General features: G+C 34.4%; 1 protein-coding gene across 1 annotated transcript in view; it reads right to left on the minus strand.

Moving 5' to 3' along the window:
- Window positions 1-20,369, minus strand: part of LOC115209313 (GPN-loop GTPase 2) — a 60,898-nt gene that overhangs the window by 7,333 nt on the left and 33,196 nt on the right. The window contains exon 3 of the mRNA XM_029777654.2: window positions 3,361-3,459. Coding sequence (XP_029633514.1) covers window positions 3,361-3,459 — 99 coding nt within the window. The remainder of the gene's footprint in view (window positions 1-3,360; window positions 3,460-20,369) is intronic.

The following is a 20,369-nucleotide window of genomic DNA, read 5'->3' on the forward strand; positions in this document are numbered from 1 at the left end:
ACATATATACATATACATGTGTGTGTATATACATGCATATATATATACATACATTTCTGTGTGTGTGTATGTGTATCAGAATATACATATATACATGTGATATATATGTGCATATGTTTGTAAGTGCTTTTGATTTATCAACATTTATCACCCATAACAGAGCACCCACAATCCTCCTAATCATTATCACTTCTGTTAACATTGTTATTAATAACACTAACTCTAATGAGCAACAGCTGTGACAACATAAACAACAGTAATAAGGATAAACAACTGCAATAAAGAAACCCTGGAAAGCTTAATTACAGCAAAGAGTGGAACGGTCGGTCGGCATAGAGGCATGAGAGAAGGTATGAGAAAGAAAATGGAAGAGAGGGAGCAGAAATGAGAGAAGGGGCAGTGTACTTATTTTGTTTTTCATTCTAAATATATTGTTTCATTATTAGATAAGTTAATAACTAAACAGAGGCTCCTGGCTCTTCTTGGTGAGGGTGGGGTGGTAACTGTCATTATGTTGCATGTGGAGAGTCAAGTACTTGCTTCATTAGTGATTAATTACTATTTACTTTATATTCTGAAAAAAGATAAAAAATGTAAGGAAGATAAAAAGCCCTGCCACCCACATCCACCCATACAGCAAAACTCTGATCCATCTATGCCATGTACATGTATGCGTGTCTGTGTGTGTTCGAGGAGGGTTGGATAGAGTTTATTGAGCCGGGTGTTCTACAGCTGGATGCCCTTTCTGTTACTAACATTTGCCTGTTTTCATGCAAGGTGTTATTTTTCCATAGCCAGACATGTTTTCATAGAATATTTGAAATGAATGACACTCACAAGAATTATATGACACCAAGAAGATTTGGTGGTTGTCTTCAGCTCAAATCTTATGGGAAGGTATTGAAAGTGAATGCAAACATGACTAGCAAAAACAAAAAAATCTATCTACTGCATAACATACCTACAATGCAATGAGAATTACATTGGAGAAACAGGAACAAAACTAACCAATTGTGTGAATGAGCACAAACAGCAAATTAAAGAGTCATCTCTTAGAAATGTTCCATGTAGCAAATATCTAGAGATTTTGTACAAAATATTCCATTTTACAAAATATAAGACGAAAACGATCAACTAAGAAAGGGAAAAGAGTACTTTATAAGAACTCTCAATCTGAAACAATATCAGAAATAGGGAACACCATTACTAAAAATAATCTTTTCTATACACATTAGCCAAGAATATGTCTTTGAAAAGTTGAAACATATATGTATACATACAAACATATATATACATATATGTATACATACATATATGTATACATACATACATACATATATATATATGATGACGAACAGGAACGTAAAACTCTGAGTAACAGCTTTTGTTAAATTTCTGCTGCTTTTAAATAAAGCATATTACTCTACCTATGGTATTTGAGTACTCTTTTTTCCACCTTGTTTCACATTTATGTGTATATCTCTGGTATATACATATATATATATTCTCATCATCATCATTGTTTAATGTCCCTGTTGCATGCTTGCATGCATGTATCTCTATCTTTCTCTCTTTATACACACACACATACACACACACACACACACATACATATATATATATATATATATATATATATATATATATATATATATATATACATGTATATATTATTACATTTTGTAGACGTAAGCTCAAAACTGCATGCATACTGACAGATAGACATATTTTCTATACATATTTATATGAACATCATCACATGCTGAATAAAGCATTAGCTGATCTCTGAATACAATGAGTTTTCATGTCAGTGATGCTAGTTTTAGCTGTGGTTAAATGATATAGCACATGTGAAAAAATATGATTCTTCTTGATTGCAATTGAGTTGATAATAAAACGTTGCCTGTACCTACTCACAGAGCATATATCAATGCACTATAAATATAGGAGTGAGAACACATGCGTGTGTGTATGTATGTATATCTGGGGTTGGTGTGTATGTGTATATATATATATATATATATATATATATATATATATATATATTGATACTAACACACATAGAGAGATATGCATATCAGTGTAAGAAAACAAATGATAACGTTGATATATGCATATACACACATACATATCATGTTACATAAGTGTATGCATATGTGTGTGAATGTATATATGTATGTATATATATACATATATATGCATATATGCATACATATATATGTATATATATATGCATATATATATATATATATATGCAGATATATATGCATACATATATATATATATATATATATATATGCATACATATATATGCACATATATGCATACATATATATGAATACATATATATGCATACATATATATGCATATATATATGCATATATATATGCATACATATACATATATATATGCATCATATACATATATATATGCATATATATATGCATCATATACATATATATGCATACATATACATATATATATGCATACATATACATATATATATATGTATATATATATATATGTATGTACATATATATATATATATATATATATATTATATATATATATATGTATGTACATATATATATATTATATATATATATATATAATATATATATATATATATATGTACAAATATATATATGTATATATATATGTACATATATATATATATATGTATGTGTGTGTATAAGTATGTATATACATATATCTTCTTTCCTACATAGACTTATATTTTTTTCAGTTAATGGACTGCAAACATGCTAAAGCGCCATCCTGAAGGCATTAGTTTAGTACTCATTTTTTAGGTTGGAACTTTTTTTGTTTACCAAAGGCTTACATTACATGGATGTAAACAAACCTATGTAGGATGTCAAGAAGCAAGACATAAATGAAAATACACATTCATACACACAAATACATAGACACATGTACACATATACATATACACATGATGGTCTTCTGAAATGTTTCAGTTGACTGAATTTACTCAATAGCCATTGCATAACTAGGGGCTATAGGCAAATGCTCTAGCTAAAGGAGGCACAGAGAGGGCCTGAACTAACAACCATGTTGTAGCAAACATAATTTCTTAACCACACAATCATGCATGTATCAACATACATATTGGGAATGTATTTCCCCACCCATCCATGCACATACAATGATGATGATGACATATATATATATACCTAATATACGGCATGCAAGAGAAACAGTAAAATCCCCACTACCTCTTGAAAGTCATGTCAAAAATATTATATCCATAATACTGACAAGAACAGCCATACCACTGACAATTGATGATAATGATGTTGAAGAGGAAAATGCTATAATTTTCAAAAGTGAAATCCTTACTGTAATGTTGAGGGCCACAAAAGAGACCAGACTGTAGTCCTCTATGATGCCAACCATGGCAGCATTCATTTTCTTGTATTTTCTGAAGATCTCATCATCCTGAAAGAGAGAAAAAAACAAACAAAAAAAATATCATATCACAAATAAGATCTATCTTAATTTACTTGAAGAAATGGTTATTTAAACATAAGTAAAAGACAATTTCCAATAAAATCTTTTCATGAAGCCATTTAACTTTGATGAGACATGTTTTCACTAAATCACGATACATCTCTGGTCAACATAATCAATCTGCATCATTGTTATTATAATAACAACAACTATAATAATAATAATAATAATAACTCTGAAGTTGTCATGACAAGGAGACACTGCCCGAAATCTGATGTAGACATGATGTATTTACAAACAAAGAACTATTCTAAAACTTTGACATTAAGATATAAAAGGACCTTTACAATGGTCACTTATACTAATTAATTTTTTAAAATGAGTTCCTACCCATTTACCAAGAAAAATATAAGCATAATATTTAGAGGTGTGCAGTCTGATGGAGATTTGGCTGTTATTTCTATCACACTGAGGGCTAAACCCTCTGATCTGTTGTCTGTTGGTTATTATTGTTCCACAGACACCCACATATGCACAAATGAAAGGAAGAGTTAAAAAACCTCTGACATGTTAGTGTCAGGTGGGTGTGGAAAAATGCTGAAAGGAAAGAAGAGAATATTAAAAGAATTCAGTCTTGAAAAATATTCTGTTTTTCAGTCATAATCTTCATATTTTTTAAATGTGGAATCCTCACAAAATTTTAGCAAAAAGTTAAAACCCAAAAGTTAAATTTTGGTGAGGGGTGAGCAACAAACAGAATTTTTTTTGAGCAAAATAATAAGCTCCATCATTAAAAACACTGGAATCTGAAGAGACATTTGCACACCAGCCCATCATGGAAAGAAAAAACGGAAAAGAAAGAAATGTAGTGCATATTCAACACATCTGCCTTCCAGTCTTTGGCAAGTCTAATTATATTCATAGACATGAGAGAGTCAGAAGCCATGTCCATATGGCAGTATGCTGATACTGCAATGGGGGAAACTGGATAAGAAATGGTAAAAACTTGCAGCAAACCTGGAACATGAAAAGAACCAGGCCACACTCATGTTGGATATGCTTCTTCAGACTGATGAGGAGGTCAAGGTCAATTGGCTAGATATAATTATCAATGACTACTCCCTTCTGATTAAAACATTACCTGGAAGGTGGGAGAAACTGTTACAATACAAGGATCTTAACTTGTTACACATCATTTCTGCTATAGCAGGAATAGGTTAACTGTCTTTTCTGCCAGATTCCTGGTAAATCGGTAATGAATAACATGTAGAAAAAGAAGATGCTGCTGATTCTGTCCATTAGTTTACCAGCAATCGTTACTCTTGAGCTGTATGTGCAACTATTTAATTTTTTACTCAAGAGTTCAGGGGGAAGAGTAACGTTAACGTATCTTCATGCGACAATGTAAAGGTTCTGCTTGCTATGAAACATATGTAGCCCAGATCTTCCCTACTCCATTCCTTAACTCTTGTATATATATATATGCACGCACACAAATAATACCAACCACACAACACATAGAACATGAAGACCACCCAATGAAATGACATGACTCACATTGTACACACTTTACACAACAGACAGAAAAACACAAAATAACATCAGAAACATCATCTATCATGGCAAAGAAATAATGATGCAGTCCACATACAAAAAACAAACAGTTTCAAAAGAAAAAAAACAAAAACAATACACATCAGAAATACGGTTCTACACTGACTGATGTAAAAGAAAAATTACATAAAGTTTCAAAACACAAAGTGAAATAATAATTCTTTCTAATTTTAACATGAGGCCAGCAATATTTCACTGACTATCCCCCACCTCACCCCAGTACTCAACTGGTATTATTTTATAGGCCCTGAAAAGATGCAAGGCAAAATCGACTTGGGTGGAATTTGAACTCAGAATGTAGGAAGATGGAAGAAACATTTGATGGAAGTAAGCATTTTGTTGGACGTAGTAATTAATCTGTCAGCTTGATCCCATCTTGGTTTCCAGGAATTTTGGAGGAGAGGATTAGTCAATTAAATTGATCCCAAAATTTAGCTGGTATTTATTTTATTGACCCTGAAAGGATGAAAGACAAAGCTGACCCCAAGAGAATTTTAACTCGGAAGAGTCAGAAGAAATAATGCTTAGCATTTTATTTGACAAACAATAATGGAAAATAATGATAATTGTTTCTGGAAAGAGAAAAACACAAGGTTACCACAATTTCATAGGGACAGGGGAAGGGTAGAGTTGATTAAATTAAACCATAAGTATAAAAGACATTTTAATACAAGACTAGGAAGGATAAGTGACAAGGTCAACCTCAGCAAATATTCAAATTGTAATGATAACACAACAAAAACATTGGGAAAAGAGATGTTCAGTCCAAAAATGACAGAAACAGCAGAACAGGTTCATAGATAGGGCATGGCCTCAAGATAGAATCTCTTAAAAATAAACATAAGTTTCTCAGAATAGTTTCTGTTTTGTCTTGGATGACAGCCATTCAATAGTTCACTGATTCCTAATTGTTTTAGGCATTGGTGATAATGGTGGTGGTGGTGCTGGTGAGGAAATGCGGTGAAGAGAATGAAAGTAGGGAGTTGGTGTTACTATTCCAAAAGAAAATCTTAATAATCTGCGTATACATTTATATACAAACATACACACAAATACACACATATACACTAACACATAGACTAATACATACACACACTTAAAAACATGTATGTACATTGGTGTATACAAACACATACACACATCTATTTATCAACCTATCTGTCTCTATATATACATATACACATGCACACACATATGAACATATATAAATGCACACATTCACATATGCATGTAAGCATTACTCACTTTGCAATGTTTTTACATTAACTACAATCAAAGGAGAAACTAAGGTAAAGTTTACAAATGTTATTGTCAAGGACATGGCACAAGTATATCCCAAAACCCAGTTTTCAGGGACACCAAAATTAGAAAGCATATAGTTATTTACAACTTGTATGTATCCATTTATATGTCTACATGTATATGTATATATGAATAATCATATATTTGTGTATATGCACATATGTATTTGTATATATGGGTACATGTTTGTATTTATCTGATGCTATCTTCTTGTCGTTATGCATATATATGTGTTTGTGCATATATATATTTTTTCATGTATATATATATATATATATATATATATATATATATATATATATATAAATATATATGTATGCGTGTATGTATCTATATGTATTTATAGATATCGATATGTATTTATGTGTATATGTTTGTATATATGACTGTGTGGGTGTGTAATATATATATATATATATATATATATATATATATATATATATATGTATGTATTTGTATATGCATGTACATGTATGTGTACAAGTATGTCTACGGAAGTTTCTATATTCATATGTATGTATATCATTTATTGTTAATGCAGGTATATGCGTACATGTCAATCTAGCTAAAACCAAAGTCGTAATCAGTAGGAAGGTAGACAAATCACAAACACCTTCAGGTAGATGGCCCTGCTCGATCTGTAGAAAAGGTGTAGGTAGAAACTCTATAAGATGCACCAAGTGTAAGCTATGGACACATAAGAGATGCAGCAATGTCAAAGGAAGGCTAACTAGGAAGATGGTTTTTGTATGTGGCAGATGCTCAGGAACAATAAACACTGAAAATGCTCTGAGACCAACTTCCGTCACTTTCCAGGGAGAAAAACTAGAAATAGTTGATAGTTTCCGTTACCTAGGTGACCAAGTCAGCAGCGGGGGCGGGTATGCTGAAAGTGTAACTGCTAGAGTAAGAATAGCTTGGGCAAAGTTCAGAGAGCTCTTACCTCTGTGGTGACAAAAGGCCTCTCGCACAGAGTGAAAGGCAGACTGTATGATGCGTGTGTACGAACAGCCATGCTACATGGCAGTGAAACATGGGCCGTGACTGCTGAGGATATGCGTAAGCTCGCTAGAAATGAAGCCAGTATGCTCCGATGGATGTGTAATGCCGGTACTCACACTCGGCAGAGTGTAAGTACCTTGAGAGAAAAGCTGGACCTAAGAAGCATCAGTTGTGGTGTGCAAGAGAGACGTTTGCGCTGGTATGGTCATGTGGCGAGAATGGATGAAGATAGTTGTGTGAAAAAGTGCCACACCCTAGCGGTTGAGGGAACCTGTGGAAGAGGCAGACCCAGGAAACCTGGGACGAGGTGGTGAAGCACGACCTTCGAACTTTAGGTCTCACTGAGGAAATGACTAGAGACCGAGACCTCTGGAAGTGTGCTGTGCGCGAGAAGACCCGGCAGGACAAGTGAGTCCACAACCCGTGGCCTTCTACATGGGATGGAGCCAGCCTACGTATGCATACCTTCCCTTCTTGGGACACAAAACTCTACTTGTGAAGACGTGTTGAGGCAAGTGAGGATCAGAATCGAAATCGATCAATGAAATTGCGGATGTGCTACCAGTGCCGGTGGCATGTCGAAACTCTGCTTGTGAAGACCCACTGAGGCAAGTGAGGATCAGAATCGAAATCGATCAATGGAAATTGCAGATGTGTTACCAGTGCCGGTGGCATGTAAGAGAACTTTCCGTTTCGCGACCGTTGCCAGCACCCCTGTTTCGTGTCCGTTGCCAGCCTCGCCTGGCCCTCGTGCCGGTGGCACATAAAAAGCACCATCCGTTCGTGGCTGTTTGCCAGCTCTGTCTGGCACCAGTGCGGGTGGCACGTAAAAAGCACCCACTACACTCACGGAGTGGTTGGCGTTAGGAAGGGCATCCAGCCGTAGAAACACTGCCAGATTTGACTGGGCCTGATGAAGCCTTCTGGCTTCACAGACCCCAGTAGAACCGTCCAACCCATGCTAGCATGGAAAACGGACGCTAAATGATGATGATGATGATGTGTATAAGTGTATTTGTGTGCATATCTGTATGTATATATATGTGTGATATATATATATATATAATATATGCATGTATATATATGCATTTATATGTGTATACATATGTATATGTATTTGTATGTATGTATGTATGTATGTGTTTTTGAATATGTGAAGATATATGTATGTATATGTGTGTATATGTATATATATTTATATATACATATATATAAGTGTATGTATGTGTACGTATATGTATGTATGTGTATACACACATACATATGTATATATGTATGAGTGTATGTGTGAATATATATGTATATCTAAGTTTTGTCATCTTAATCTATATTATAATATTGAATTTGGAAAATTAATTGTTAGTGGATTCATTCAGAATTTGACTCCTTTCAATGCTATTCCTGTAGTTACTGTTATATACATCATTATATTAGTATTAATATTAATTAAATATCACAAATAAGATGTTTTCATTATACTAAATGAATATATGTATAAATACGTTTATTTAATTTATTAATTAACTGATGATAGTTATAATAATGATAATAACAGATAAATAGTTTTAATTTCACTTAATAAATAAATTTGAAAACCAAAATAATTATTATAGTATTGTATAGTTTATAACTTGTATTCTAATTACAAAAATATTATTTTGTTATTCAGAAAGAATTAATAAAATTTGCATATATACTATTTATAGTCATTTAATTTTAAAATAATAATATTAATTATTTTATTGTGAGCAATCCTTAACAATTGTTTTGCTTATTTACTTAATTTTGACTTATTTACAGAGTTCTCCCTTCCATAATATACGAATAATAATCCTTATTTAAGTAATTTCAAATACAATCATTTCTAAAAAGCTAGTAATATGTTGATATCCATTATTATAGCCTAACTCTATATCTATGAGGTATTTAGGTTATAGTGTTTACAGCCATAAGTTTATCTTTGTATTTATTATGGCATTCTCCCAATAATAAATTAAGTAAACAAAGAAAATAATTTTTATTAGGTTTATATTTATATTTATAATGGAATTACCCCTCTGATAAACGATAATTACAGAACATTTCCAATTTGTTACTTTAACAATATTTTTTCATAACAATAACTTTAAATAAATAGAAGAGTTATATAATTGAATAGTTAATACTCACGCTTACGATAAATAGGCATTTGGATTAATCTTTTACAATCTAGCCATCCTTTCACAAGAAATTTTGTCTATCTTTAGACTCTGGTTCTGATGAGACTTATATATATATGGGAATTGTTTATATATCAAAAAATATATATAAGATGAAACAAATTGTTGGCTTTTGATGTTTTAATAATTGTTTATATTATATTCATAGTATATTATAATATAAATAAATTACTGGATTGTCAACTATATCTCTCTATTTAATTTTATTTTTGTAATTTGCATTATACTCATATTTACATGGTATTCAACTGACGTATATATGGATAAATTAAGAAATGGAGTCAATTGCAAGTGTTATTCAAATCATTTATACTTCCAACATATGTTTTGAAAAACATATTGAGATTATTCCGGAGGGAATAAAAATGATGTAAAACAATGCAATCATCTTGTCAGGGGGGAAAAAAAAGGAACAAAACACATCAATAAGCCATTTTAACCAAATGTGATTACCGCGTCCGTAAGTATATAATGTAAAGAGAACACTAGGAAGTTATTTTTTTTTTAAATCATAAATAGATTAAACGTCAAAGGTAAATTAGAGAAAGAGAAGGAGGAAAAAGAAAAGAATTAGCAGAAAATTAAGAGTGGAAAAAATATCTGATAGATGAATGAGAATAAAGTTTAAAAGTGGGGTAATAGATATATGTAGTGAAAATTAAATGTAAGAAGACAGACAAATATAAAATAAACAAAGATAAAAATAAAATAAGATAAATGTCCACCAACTAAAAAAGTTTCATCAGACAATTAAAATATTTTTAACAATTTTTTTAAAAATCAAAAAAAAAATATTTGAAAAAGTTTTATACTTCCCTCACACAAATACGTCCAAAGTTCATAAGTAAACAGACTTCCACAGGTCAAATTCACATACATGTTGAAAAAAGTCTTTTACTTCCCTCACACAAGTACATCCAAATGTTCATAATAAACAGACTCCACATGTCAAATTCAACATTCTAAGGCCAAATCAGGAGCTCACCACCGCAGTTCATTTACACTAAAGTGCAACATGGCGATGACCCCCTCATCAACATAAACAGGACACATGCACAGATCAAAACTGATTCTGTATTGCCCACTAGGGGCCAATGAAGAGGGGACATAAAACATATAAAACAAAACAAGAACGTATGATATAATGCATTAAAATGATATATGGAAATGGGCTACCTGCCCCACCTTAAGTAGTGTCACTGACATCCTTCATTCCTTCGTACACCAGCATACCCATGCCCTATTTTCTAAGTAGTTTGTCATATTTCATATTATCTGATACCACTTCTATGTTACAGTTAATTTTCCAACATGAATAATCACTCTGGTATTCATGTAATTCCTTCAATCTATCCTTAGGCACTACAAAACTTTCATACCATGGATTTCCTTCTGAGTTCACTTGTTTTATGTCCTTCCACTTTGATATTTTACTGAACAAGTCTGTATTAACTTCGCCGTACATTATAATTCTATAACAATTGGTAGGGGAGGTTTGTGATTTCGTGTGCGTCTGCAATTCTTTTTCCTTTTTATTTTTTGTCGGGAAGGAATGGGTGTGTTTGGTGTCTGCCAAGAGAGGGTTGGGCTGAGAGGTTATGTGTGGGATGGATGTGGATTGGGGTTCCTGTTGATCTTAACTTCTTTTTTTCCTCTTTCTCAGTTTCACCACCTTCCACGTTTCTTCCTCCTTCTCTGATATTTCTTCCATCTTCTTCGGTTCCTTTTGATCTTCCTCCTGACTTTCTTTCTTTTTCTCAGGGCAATCTGCTCTGATGTGGCCATTTTGGCCACATTTGAAGCAGCAAGGGATTCTACCCTTCACCCATACTCTTAATACCGCTTCACCTATAGTTATTGTCTCTACCATCTTTTGTAAATATTCTGTAGTTCTCTGAATTATAACTTCAAGAGTCTTACCTTGCCAGTTCTTAGCCTCTGTCGCTATGGCCTGTATGACTGTTACTTCCTCTTCACTTCCCAGAAGTACTGCTACCGCCACCCAAGCTACGTCTATTTCCAGTGGGTACATTTTCAGTGTGTCATCGAGTGTTCCCTTGCCTTGTCCATACTTCTAAAATGAACGTTTACAGATCCGAAACGGCTTCCTCTGATGAGAAAAGTTATATCTTGCCAAATTGGATGGCTTTAGCACTATGATTTGATTCCTGGCCTTGGTCTTCCAATGCCTTATATGTCGCCTATATACAAATGCATACACACACACCCACACACACCCATCACTCCCACATCTGGGACAATATTATCTTGCCTAGGTTTAAGGCATACTGTGTTTTTAAGCACAATATCTCTTTAAAAGGATGAAGTACTGTGGCTTTACAGCATTTAACAATGCACATACATTAAAAATGTCATATTGACAATGGTTATAGATAGATTTGATGAGTGAAGGTTGACTGGGAGCTAAATGATAAATATGCACAAATACACACACATAATATTAGTAATAGTATGGCAGCATCCACTTTAATGGCATGTTGCTGCATCCACCATTAGTGCTTCCCTACTCCATACTTTGAGGAATTAAAAGTTGTCATGGTCAGTAATATGACACTAACACATCCAAGGATCTGGACAAAAGAGACAAATATAAACAACTGTAAACAACAACAACAATTATCATGGTACCACAGGTAAGGAAGGAAGCTGGCAGAATTGTTAGCAAGCTGGATGAAATTCATAGTGGCAGTTTGTCTTTATGTTTGAGTTCAAATTCTGCCAAGGTCAACTTTGCTTATCCTTTTGGGTTCGATGTAATCAACTAACCTCCTCCTCCAAAATTTCAAGCCCTGTGCATGTAGTAGAAAGGATTATGTTACCCTAGTCATCCACCCGCACCTTTATATTTGTGTATATTTTCAATCATCTCTTTCAAAATTTCAAATTTTTATTTTATTTTCTTCCCACATTGATGATTTTGACGAAGTTTCTGTGATGCTATTCTCAAATCAGTCAATAAATCAATCAATGAATCTCTTTCTCTCTCTTGACCCAACTACCCTCCTTCCCTACTTCCCTGTCCACCACCCTACTTACCTGTCCATCTATTGACACAAAACCACATGGCAATATGCCAATCAGAATCTCCACACATTTGTGTAACACTTAATTCATTTTTCCTTCTACCTTCACATCATCTTTGTAGCCAGTTATCTCCTTGGTTACATCTCTATCCACTTACCTATGTATATATATATATATATTACCCACTCCATATTATCTCTTTAGTTAACCCATCTGTCTACCTACTTAACTATGAAGCTATCTACCAAATCATCTACCCACTCTCTCTCTTTCTCCTCTCTCTCTCTCTCTCTCTATATATATATATATATATATGTGTGTGTGTGTGTGTGTGTATGTATGTGTGTGTGTGTCACCTAGTCATCTGCATAACTACTTATGAGAGAATTCATCAATCATTCTTTGTATGAAAATTTAACCTGTTGTCTCCCTTCAAAACCATCTATCTATCCAGTCATTAATTTCTCAACTAAACAAGTCATCCACTCAAACATAACCAACCAACAAACCAGCCAGCCCACCAAGCAAGGAAGCAAGCAGCCAAGGAACCAATCAGCCAGCCAGCCAGCCAGCCAGTCAGCCAAGCTAGTAAGCATCCATCTGGCCAAGCAAGCAGGCAACCAACCAACCAATGACACAATCACTCAACCAGCCAGCCAGCCAGTCAGCCAGCTAACCAACCAACCAATCACCACACACCCAGCTAACTAACCAATCAGACAACCAAATAGCCATCCAACCAACCAACCAGCCAGCCAGCCAAGCTAGCAAGCATCCATCTGGCCAAGCAAGCAGGCAACCAACCAACCAATGACACAATCACTCAACCAGCCAGCCAGCTGACTAACCAACCAATCACCACACACCCAGCTAACTAATCAATCAGCCAACCAAAAACCCAACACCCAAGCAACCAAACATCTAACCACTCAACCAAGAAACCAGACCAATTACCCAGTTATTCACTCAAAAATTACTTCATTTCTTGTTGCTCTGCAACAGAAAATGAAGTAATTTGCTCAAGGACATAACTCACTGCCTAGTCCAGGAATTGAAACCACAGTCTTGCGATTGTCAGTGTAACACTCTAGCCATGTTCACACACACACACACACACACAGGGTGTGTATGTATTTGAGTGTTTTTCTTTCATGTTTTGCAATAAAGCTTTGAGTTATAAATTGGTGATAGCTGTTTGACATTTCCAATAAAAAGCTTTCATTGAGTTCTACATTTTTGTGAATAAAAGGGAAAAGAACAAACAACCTTTTCTTGGAAAAAAGGTAAGAGTTAACAGAAGAAAGGGCATGCTGCTATAAAATAATACTTCAATAGTAGGCATTCCCCTAACCCATGCTGGCATAGAAAAACGGACATGAAGCACAAAATCAACAAAACACACACACACATACACATAAGCATATTCATCTAAATAGCAATGTAGCTTACCTCCCCCACTATTCAAACATTCATCCTACTCACCACCTTCCCTCTTCTAATGTCAGTCAGTCAGTCAGTCAGTGAATCTGTCTTCTCTAAAACAAATAAGACGCCTTCTTCCTCCAACATCACACAAATCAGAAAAATGATTTTAACAGCCGCCATATTTCTGGTTTAACAATGACTTAAAAAACACCAAGAGTCCGACCCCAGCCAGCACACTTACCGCATACATTCATCCAGCACTTTGCAGTCAACCTTCTCGTACATGTATTTTCGTTTTTCACATACACACAGAATCACATCCGCAAAATGAATTATATGAAATGAATATATAAGTGTGTGTGTGTGTGCGTGCGCGCGCGCACACATACATATGCATGTTTATATGTATACATACACACATATACATGTATATATATACACTTATGCACATGTATATATATATATATATATATGCATACATACATACATATAGACACACACAAAACATTTGTGTGTCTATATATTTATGTATGCATGTATATATATAAATATATATAGATATATATAAATGTATATATATACATATATATGTATATGTGTGTGTGTGTATATATATATATATATATAAATGCATATATATATATGTATGTATATAAGTATATATATATATGCATATATATATGTATGTATATATGTATATAAATATATATATATATATATATATATGTGTATGTATCTATGTGTATGAATATATATATATATGTATCTATGTGTATGAATATATATATATATGTACATACATACACACACTGTATATAAATATATGTATGTGTGTATACATGTGTGCATGCGTTTGTTGCTCAATGTTTTTATGTATACACAAACAAACAAAAAAAAATGGAAGAAAACTTTTGCTGGAATAGATAGATATTAGAAATATTAATGTTTTTACAAGTTGTAAAGGATTAATAAAAAGAAAGAAAACAATATCATTGAGGAAAACAAGAAGACCAAAAAAAATGAAAAAAAATTCAATACAAAATATGGAAGACCAGTTTCGCAATAAATTGTAATCACTTCTGTATTTTTGTTAAATCTTTTTCACACAGTGAAATTGATTGTTGTTGTTGTTGTTTTTGTTTTCTAGTTTATATTACATTTTCATTTTGTTGTTTACGATTGTTATTGTAGTTGATTTTTTTGCATTTCCATGAAATCAGTCAAGATATGGCAGGTAGCGTTCCATCATAAATAGTAGCTTAGCTTATTCTGAAAAAAGATGCGTTTATGTTGTTTTTCTTTGTGTGTCTGTTTGTCTATTTCATTTCCCTCGCTTTTCTTCTCTCTCTCTCTCTTTCACCCTCAACTGTGTGGCTCTGGATTCAGTCTGACTGTGCGTCACTTTGAGCAAATATGCCTTTTATCATAGCCCCAGGCCAACCGAAACCTTTCGGTGGGTTGCTAGTATGTCATTGTAGGAAATTAATTTAAGTGTATAAGATAAATATGTGTGTGTGAGGAGAGAGAACTAGAGGGAGAAGAGGACGAGAGAGAGGAGAAGAGGACGGACGAGAGAGAGGAGAAGAGGACGCAAAAGAGAGAGGGGAAGAAGAGGGCGCGAGAGAAAGAGGGGAAGAAGAGGATGAGAGAGAGAGAATTGACAGAATTGTCAAGATGGATAAACTGCTTTACAGTATTCATTTCAATGAACTGGGTTGTGAGTTCAAGTCCCACTGAGTCAAGTCCTTTGATCAGAATGTATAGAACTAGGGTTGAATCTTTTCACTCCCCCTTCCCCATATCTCACTCTAAGAAATTAACTGTGATGAGACCAACCAAAATCAAAAATATGCAAGTCATGTCATATATATTACGAGAACACCCCTATGAGGAGTTGAGGGCTGAAAGTATAAAAAGGAATCATCATGCAGTATTCACTTTATGTTTCACCCTTCTAAGGTCAATAAAGAGAGTGCCAGTTCAGGGTGACAGACTGACAAAACTGTTATTGCATTTGATGGGTTGTCTTGTGGTATCTGTTCTGGCTTTGTGCATCCTGAGTCAAAATTCTGTCTCTTGTCATCAGAAATGGTAACACTTCTTTCAAGAGCTGACAACCTGGCTAAGAAGAGAGCAAGCCTTAAATAACAACTGCCTCCAGCAGGCTGGTAACTCATGAGGCGTAATGCCACAAAGTCGACACAAGAAATGGCAGCTAACCAGAATAAATGGGAAAGGTTTTCAAGTATGGATAGGCAGTTTGAAAAATTAATGGAGAAGCAAAACAAAACCAAGTAAAAGTTAAATAAAATACTATGCAAGCAATGTGTGATACATAAAACTAAAATGAAAAAAATATCAGTTATGCATAAATTGAAATGCTATATAAATTATCTTTGTACAGGGTACATAACAATAGTATGTCTTTTGCTATATGAGAGAATAGTGCAAAATACATTAAAATTTCATACTGATGATAGATGTGGGAGAAAAGAATTCCTTTTGTTTCCATTATAATAACTGTTTGGTTAACATATTAGGTCAACTATTTCTTCTGATTAAATAAGAGAATTTGAAATGGGGTTTACATCAAATGTAGCCTTACACCTATTTTACTGTTTCACATCTATTTTTCCATTCTAGCGTGAGCGGGATGGGGAGGGGGTTTGATTTTTGCATGTAGCTGGAGCAAAAGACATTTTTATTTTTCATAGATGGCTGACTTTCTTCGACATACCAACTCAAACAACCATGAATGACTATTCTACTCTCTTTAGTTTAAATGTTCTTTTCATTCCTCTTACCTGGTCATTCAACCCCCCACCCTTAATTTTCAACTGTTCTCTCTCTCATTTCATTCTTCCTTTTGTTTCCATCTGCCCTCACTTCTGCCTTCTGTTCTCATTTTTGCAGCTTCCAACAATGCTTCTAATGTTTCGTAAGTAAACTAACATACCTCCTTAAATAATTCTGAGATACCATCCATATTCCTGATAAACAATAAGCTTCAGAGTCTCTGCTTATTGAATATATGAAGCGTTAAAAAATTTCAAGTAGTAAAAAATATGCAGTAAGAATATAAAATAATAGTAGATAACTTGAGCAAGTCAGGGCAATATCTGAATGATGGAGATAAAAGTAACACAAAATATGTCCAGTTATCTCCCATACTTGGTGGTAAAGGTAAAAACTTAATATTAACCATCAAATAATATTTTATTTGTTCTTATGGTACATTTTATTCTAGTTCAGCTTTTTAATGCCCCATGCAGTAAATGTGCTGACATCACTATCATCTTCAGCTTAACGTCCACTTTTCCATGCCTGCTTGGCTGGGTGACAGGATTTGTTGAGGCAGATTTTCTATGGACAAATGCCCTTCCAGTTGCCAGTCCTCACCTGTTTCCACACAGTGTAATATTTCTCCATGGTTGGACATGTCTCCACAGAAGGCTAGAAACGAAGGCTACTGATTCATGATGGTGATTTTCATTTATAACTTGCATGATGTCAAGACAATGAGATGCAAAAACATACACATATGCATGCATGTGTGTGTGTCTATTCCATCTACCAAGGCCACTCACAAGGCTTTATTTAATCTGGAGCTATACTAGAAGATATTTGCTTAAGGTGCCACAAAGTGGGACTGAACCAGAAACTCCACGGATAGGAAGCAGTCTTCTTAACCATAGGGCCAGCAATATTCTAAATGCATACATAAGGCAGCAAACTGGCAGAAGTGTTAGCATGCCAGGTGAATTGCTGAGTGGCATTTCATCTAACTTCACATTCTGAGTTCAAATTCCGCTGAAGGCCACTTTGCCTGTCATCCTTTTGGGGTCGATAAAATAAATACCAATTGAGTACTGGGGTCAATGCAATCGACTTACCCCCTCCCCGAAATTTCTGGCCTTGTACCTTTTTCATAAATCAATATTTTAAATGTATATCATGTGCATGATATCTTATTTAATTTCTACACAACTAGATTTTACAACATCAATAAACTTACATTTCTGTATATTTACTTTCATATTTTACAGTGACTTTATATACATCTTTGATGATGCCAAAATATGAGAGAAACATGTCAATCAGTCATCTTGGGAAATAGAGAAACTAATACCATTAGTTATGTTATTTTCTCAATCCATGTTCTATTCTACTTGAATCAAAAATGGTAAAAGCATTGCTAAAATACAAAATTTATTCATCATCTTTTTGTTTGTTTTACATCAATTTTTTGATTCTTGCTGACACAACCTTCAGTCCTAAGGATTATATTTTTACCATAATAGTGTGTTATTTCTATATTTTGGTGCATCTGGTGCATAGTAAACTTTATTTTCTTCCAAGGCCATCCTGCTCACTTTGGGAATATTGTGTTCTAGAATGAACTTCCATATTATGTTTATTCACATTTTTCAGATGGTGAGGATTGGTTTGTAGAAATATTTTGGCTCTTATTGAAAACAAGTTAAGCAATCAAAGGGCTAAGTCGTTCGGTTTGCCTTTGTTAAAGACAGTAATGTTGCTGCCATACCAAACATCGGGAACAGCAACATCCTGTACAATGTACCAATGAAGGTGCTCCATATGTCATTGTGAAACCTGCTAAAAATAGCAATCAAATTTCTCTCAAATCAAATTATACTGTGTTAAATAAAGGAATAACACATTTTATAACATAAACCTTGATACATTACTGTCTGAAAACTATAAAAAGCAAAGGTGGGGGAAACGACAAGATGATGATGATGTGGTGAATACCTTAGATCTGATCATAGGTCAGCTCAATGCAATGGAGCAAGGGCTATACAACAAATATTTCCTCTACCATTTTCATAGCAGATAAAACAAAAAAAACAACTTATGTCTAGAAATTGAGACTGGGGGTAAGCAAGGGCATGCTCCCCGTAGAAAATCCAGCTCCCAAAAAAGCCTCATGATAGCAAAGGAGAATGGGCATGAGCCAGCCCAAAGTTTGGGGTGGGATGCACCTGCCTACCTCAGTTGCTATGGCACTGAGGTAGATCCGGCCACCCCCGTTAATGGAGACAAAACCTGAATTTAAAACACTGGATGATGATGGTGATAGATGTGGGAACATTTATGAAATGCAAAATCCTTAAAAGCACCACTTGTGCTTAAAATTAATTTATGGGTGTTTGAGGAAAGGGGTGTGTGTGAGACTTTGTAGTTTGTCATATTTATAAAGACTTTCTGCTTTGTTAACGAGGTTCAGTTATTTAAAATTAATGAACAATCTAACAAACTCAGGTAAGTCTTGTTTGTGTTTCAGTAAGCTTTGGGAAGGTCAATTTCTGAGACTTAAAATTTAGGTGGTTTTGTTATTTCTAGTAAGGAAGTCCTGCCCTCAATGATTTTCAGTTCTGTGAAATAAAAAGGGCTTTTTAAAGGTGGTGTTCCATGTTTTCATTGTTTGTGAATATTAGTACAAGTGAAGGTGGAAAGGCGGCAGAATCGTTAGCATGTCGGGCAAAATGCTAAACGGCATTTCGTCCATCTTTATGTTCTGAGGTCAACTTTGCTTTTTATCATTTCAGGGTTGATAAAATAAGCACTAGTTGAGCACTTGTGCCAAACTTTGAATCCAATATTTTATTTTGTCTCAAGGCCTCCAGAATAGGAAACATGTCAGGCAAAATGCTTAACATACTATCTATTCTGACCTTTGTGACATTTTGTTCATCTTTATGTTCCGATTTCAAATTCCAGCCGAGGTCGACTTTGCCTTTCATCCTTTCAGGGTCGGTAAAATAAGTACCAGCTGAGCACTGGGGTCAATGTAATTCACTTACTCCCACCCTTGGAATTGCTGACCTTGGGCCAAAATTTGAAAGCAATATTAGTACAAATAGGTGAATATTCTAGAGACACTTGTACATTCATCTTATTTTTTTCAGCTGCACTCAATATGACATTCAGCTGCACTCATATGACAAGGTTGGGCTGTGAAATTACAGGTAAAGGTAAAGAGCCCCTTTGATCATGAACGACCATGAGATTACACCTAGAAAGTTACCTTCCGAGGCATAAGTCCGGGAAGGTCGTTGATGGAAGACAAGTAGTTGCTCATGCATACCAAGCTCCCCTCTTCATGCCACTGATGTTATCCATGGGAAAGGCAAAGGCACCAGTGATGCTACAACTCATTTCTACAGCTGCATGAACTGGAGCAGCATGATCTGGGAATTGAACTCACTACCTCATAATTGTGAGCCTGACGCTCTAACCATTGATCCATGTGCCTTCAGGTAAAGATCA

Source organism: Octopus sinensis, linkage group LG3, assembly GCF_006345805.1.
Source record: "Octopus sinensis linkage group LG3, ASM634580v1, whole genome shotgun sequence".
NCBI lineage: Eukaryota > Metazoa > Mollusca > Cephalopoda > Octopoda > Octopodidae > Octopus > Octopus sinensis.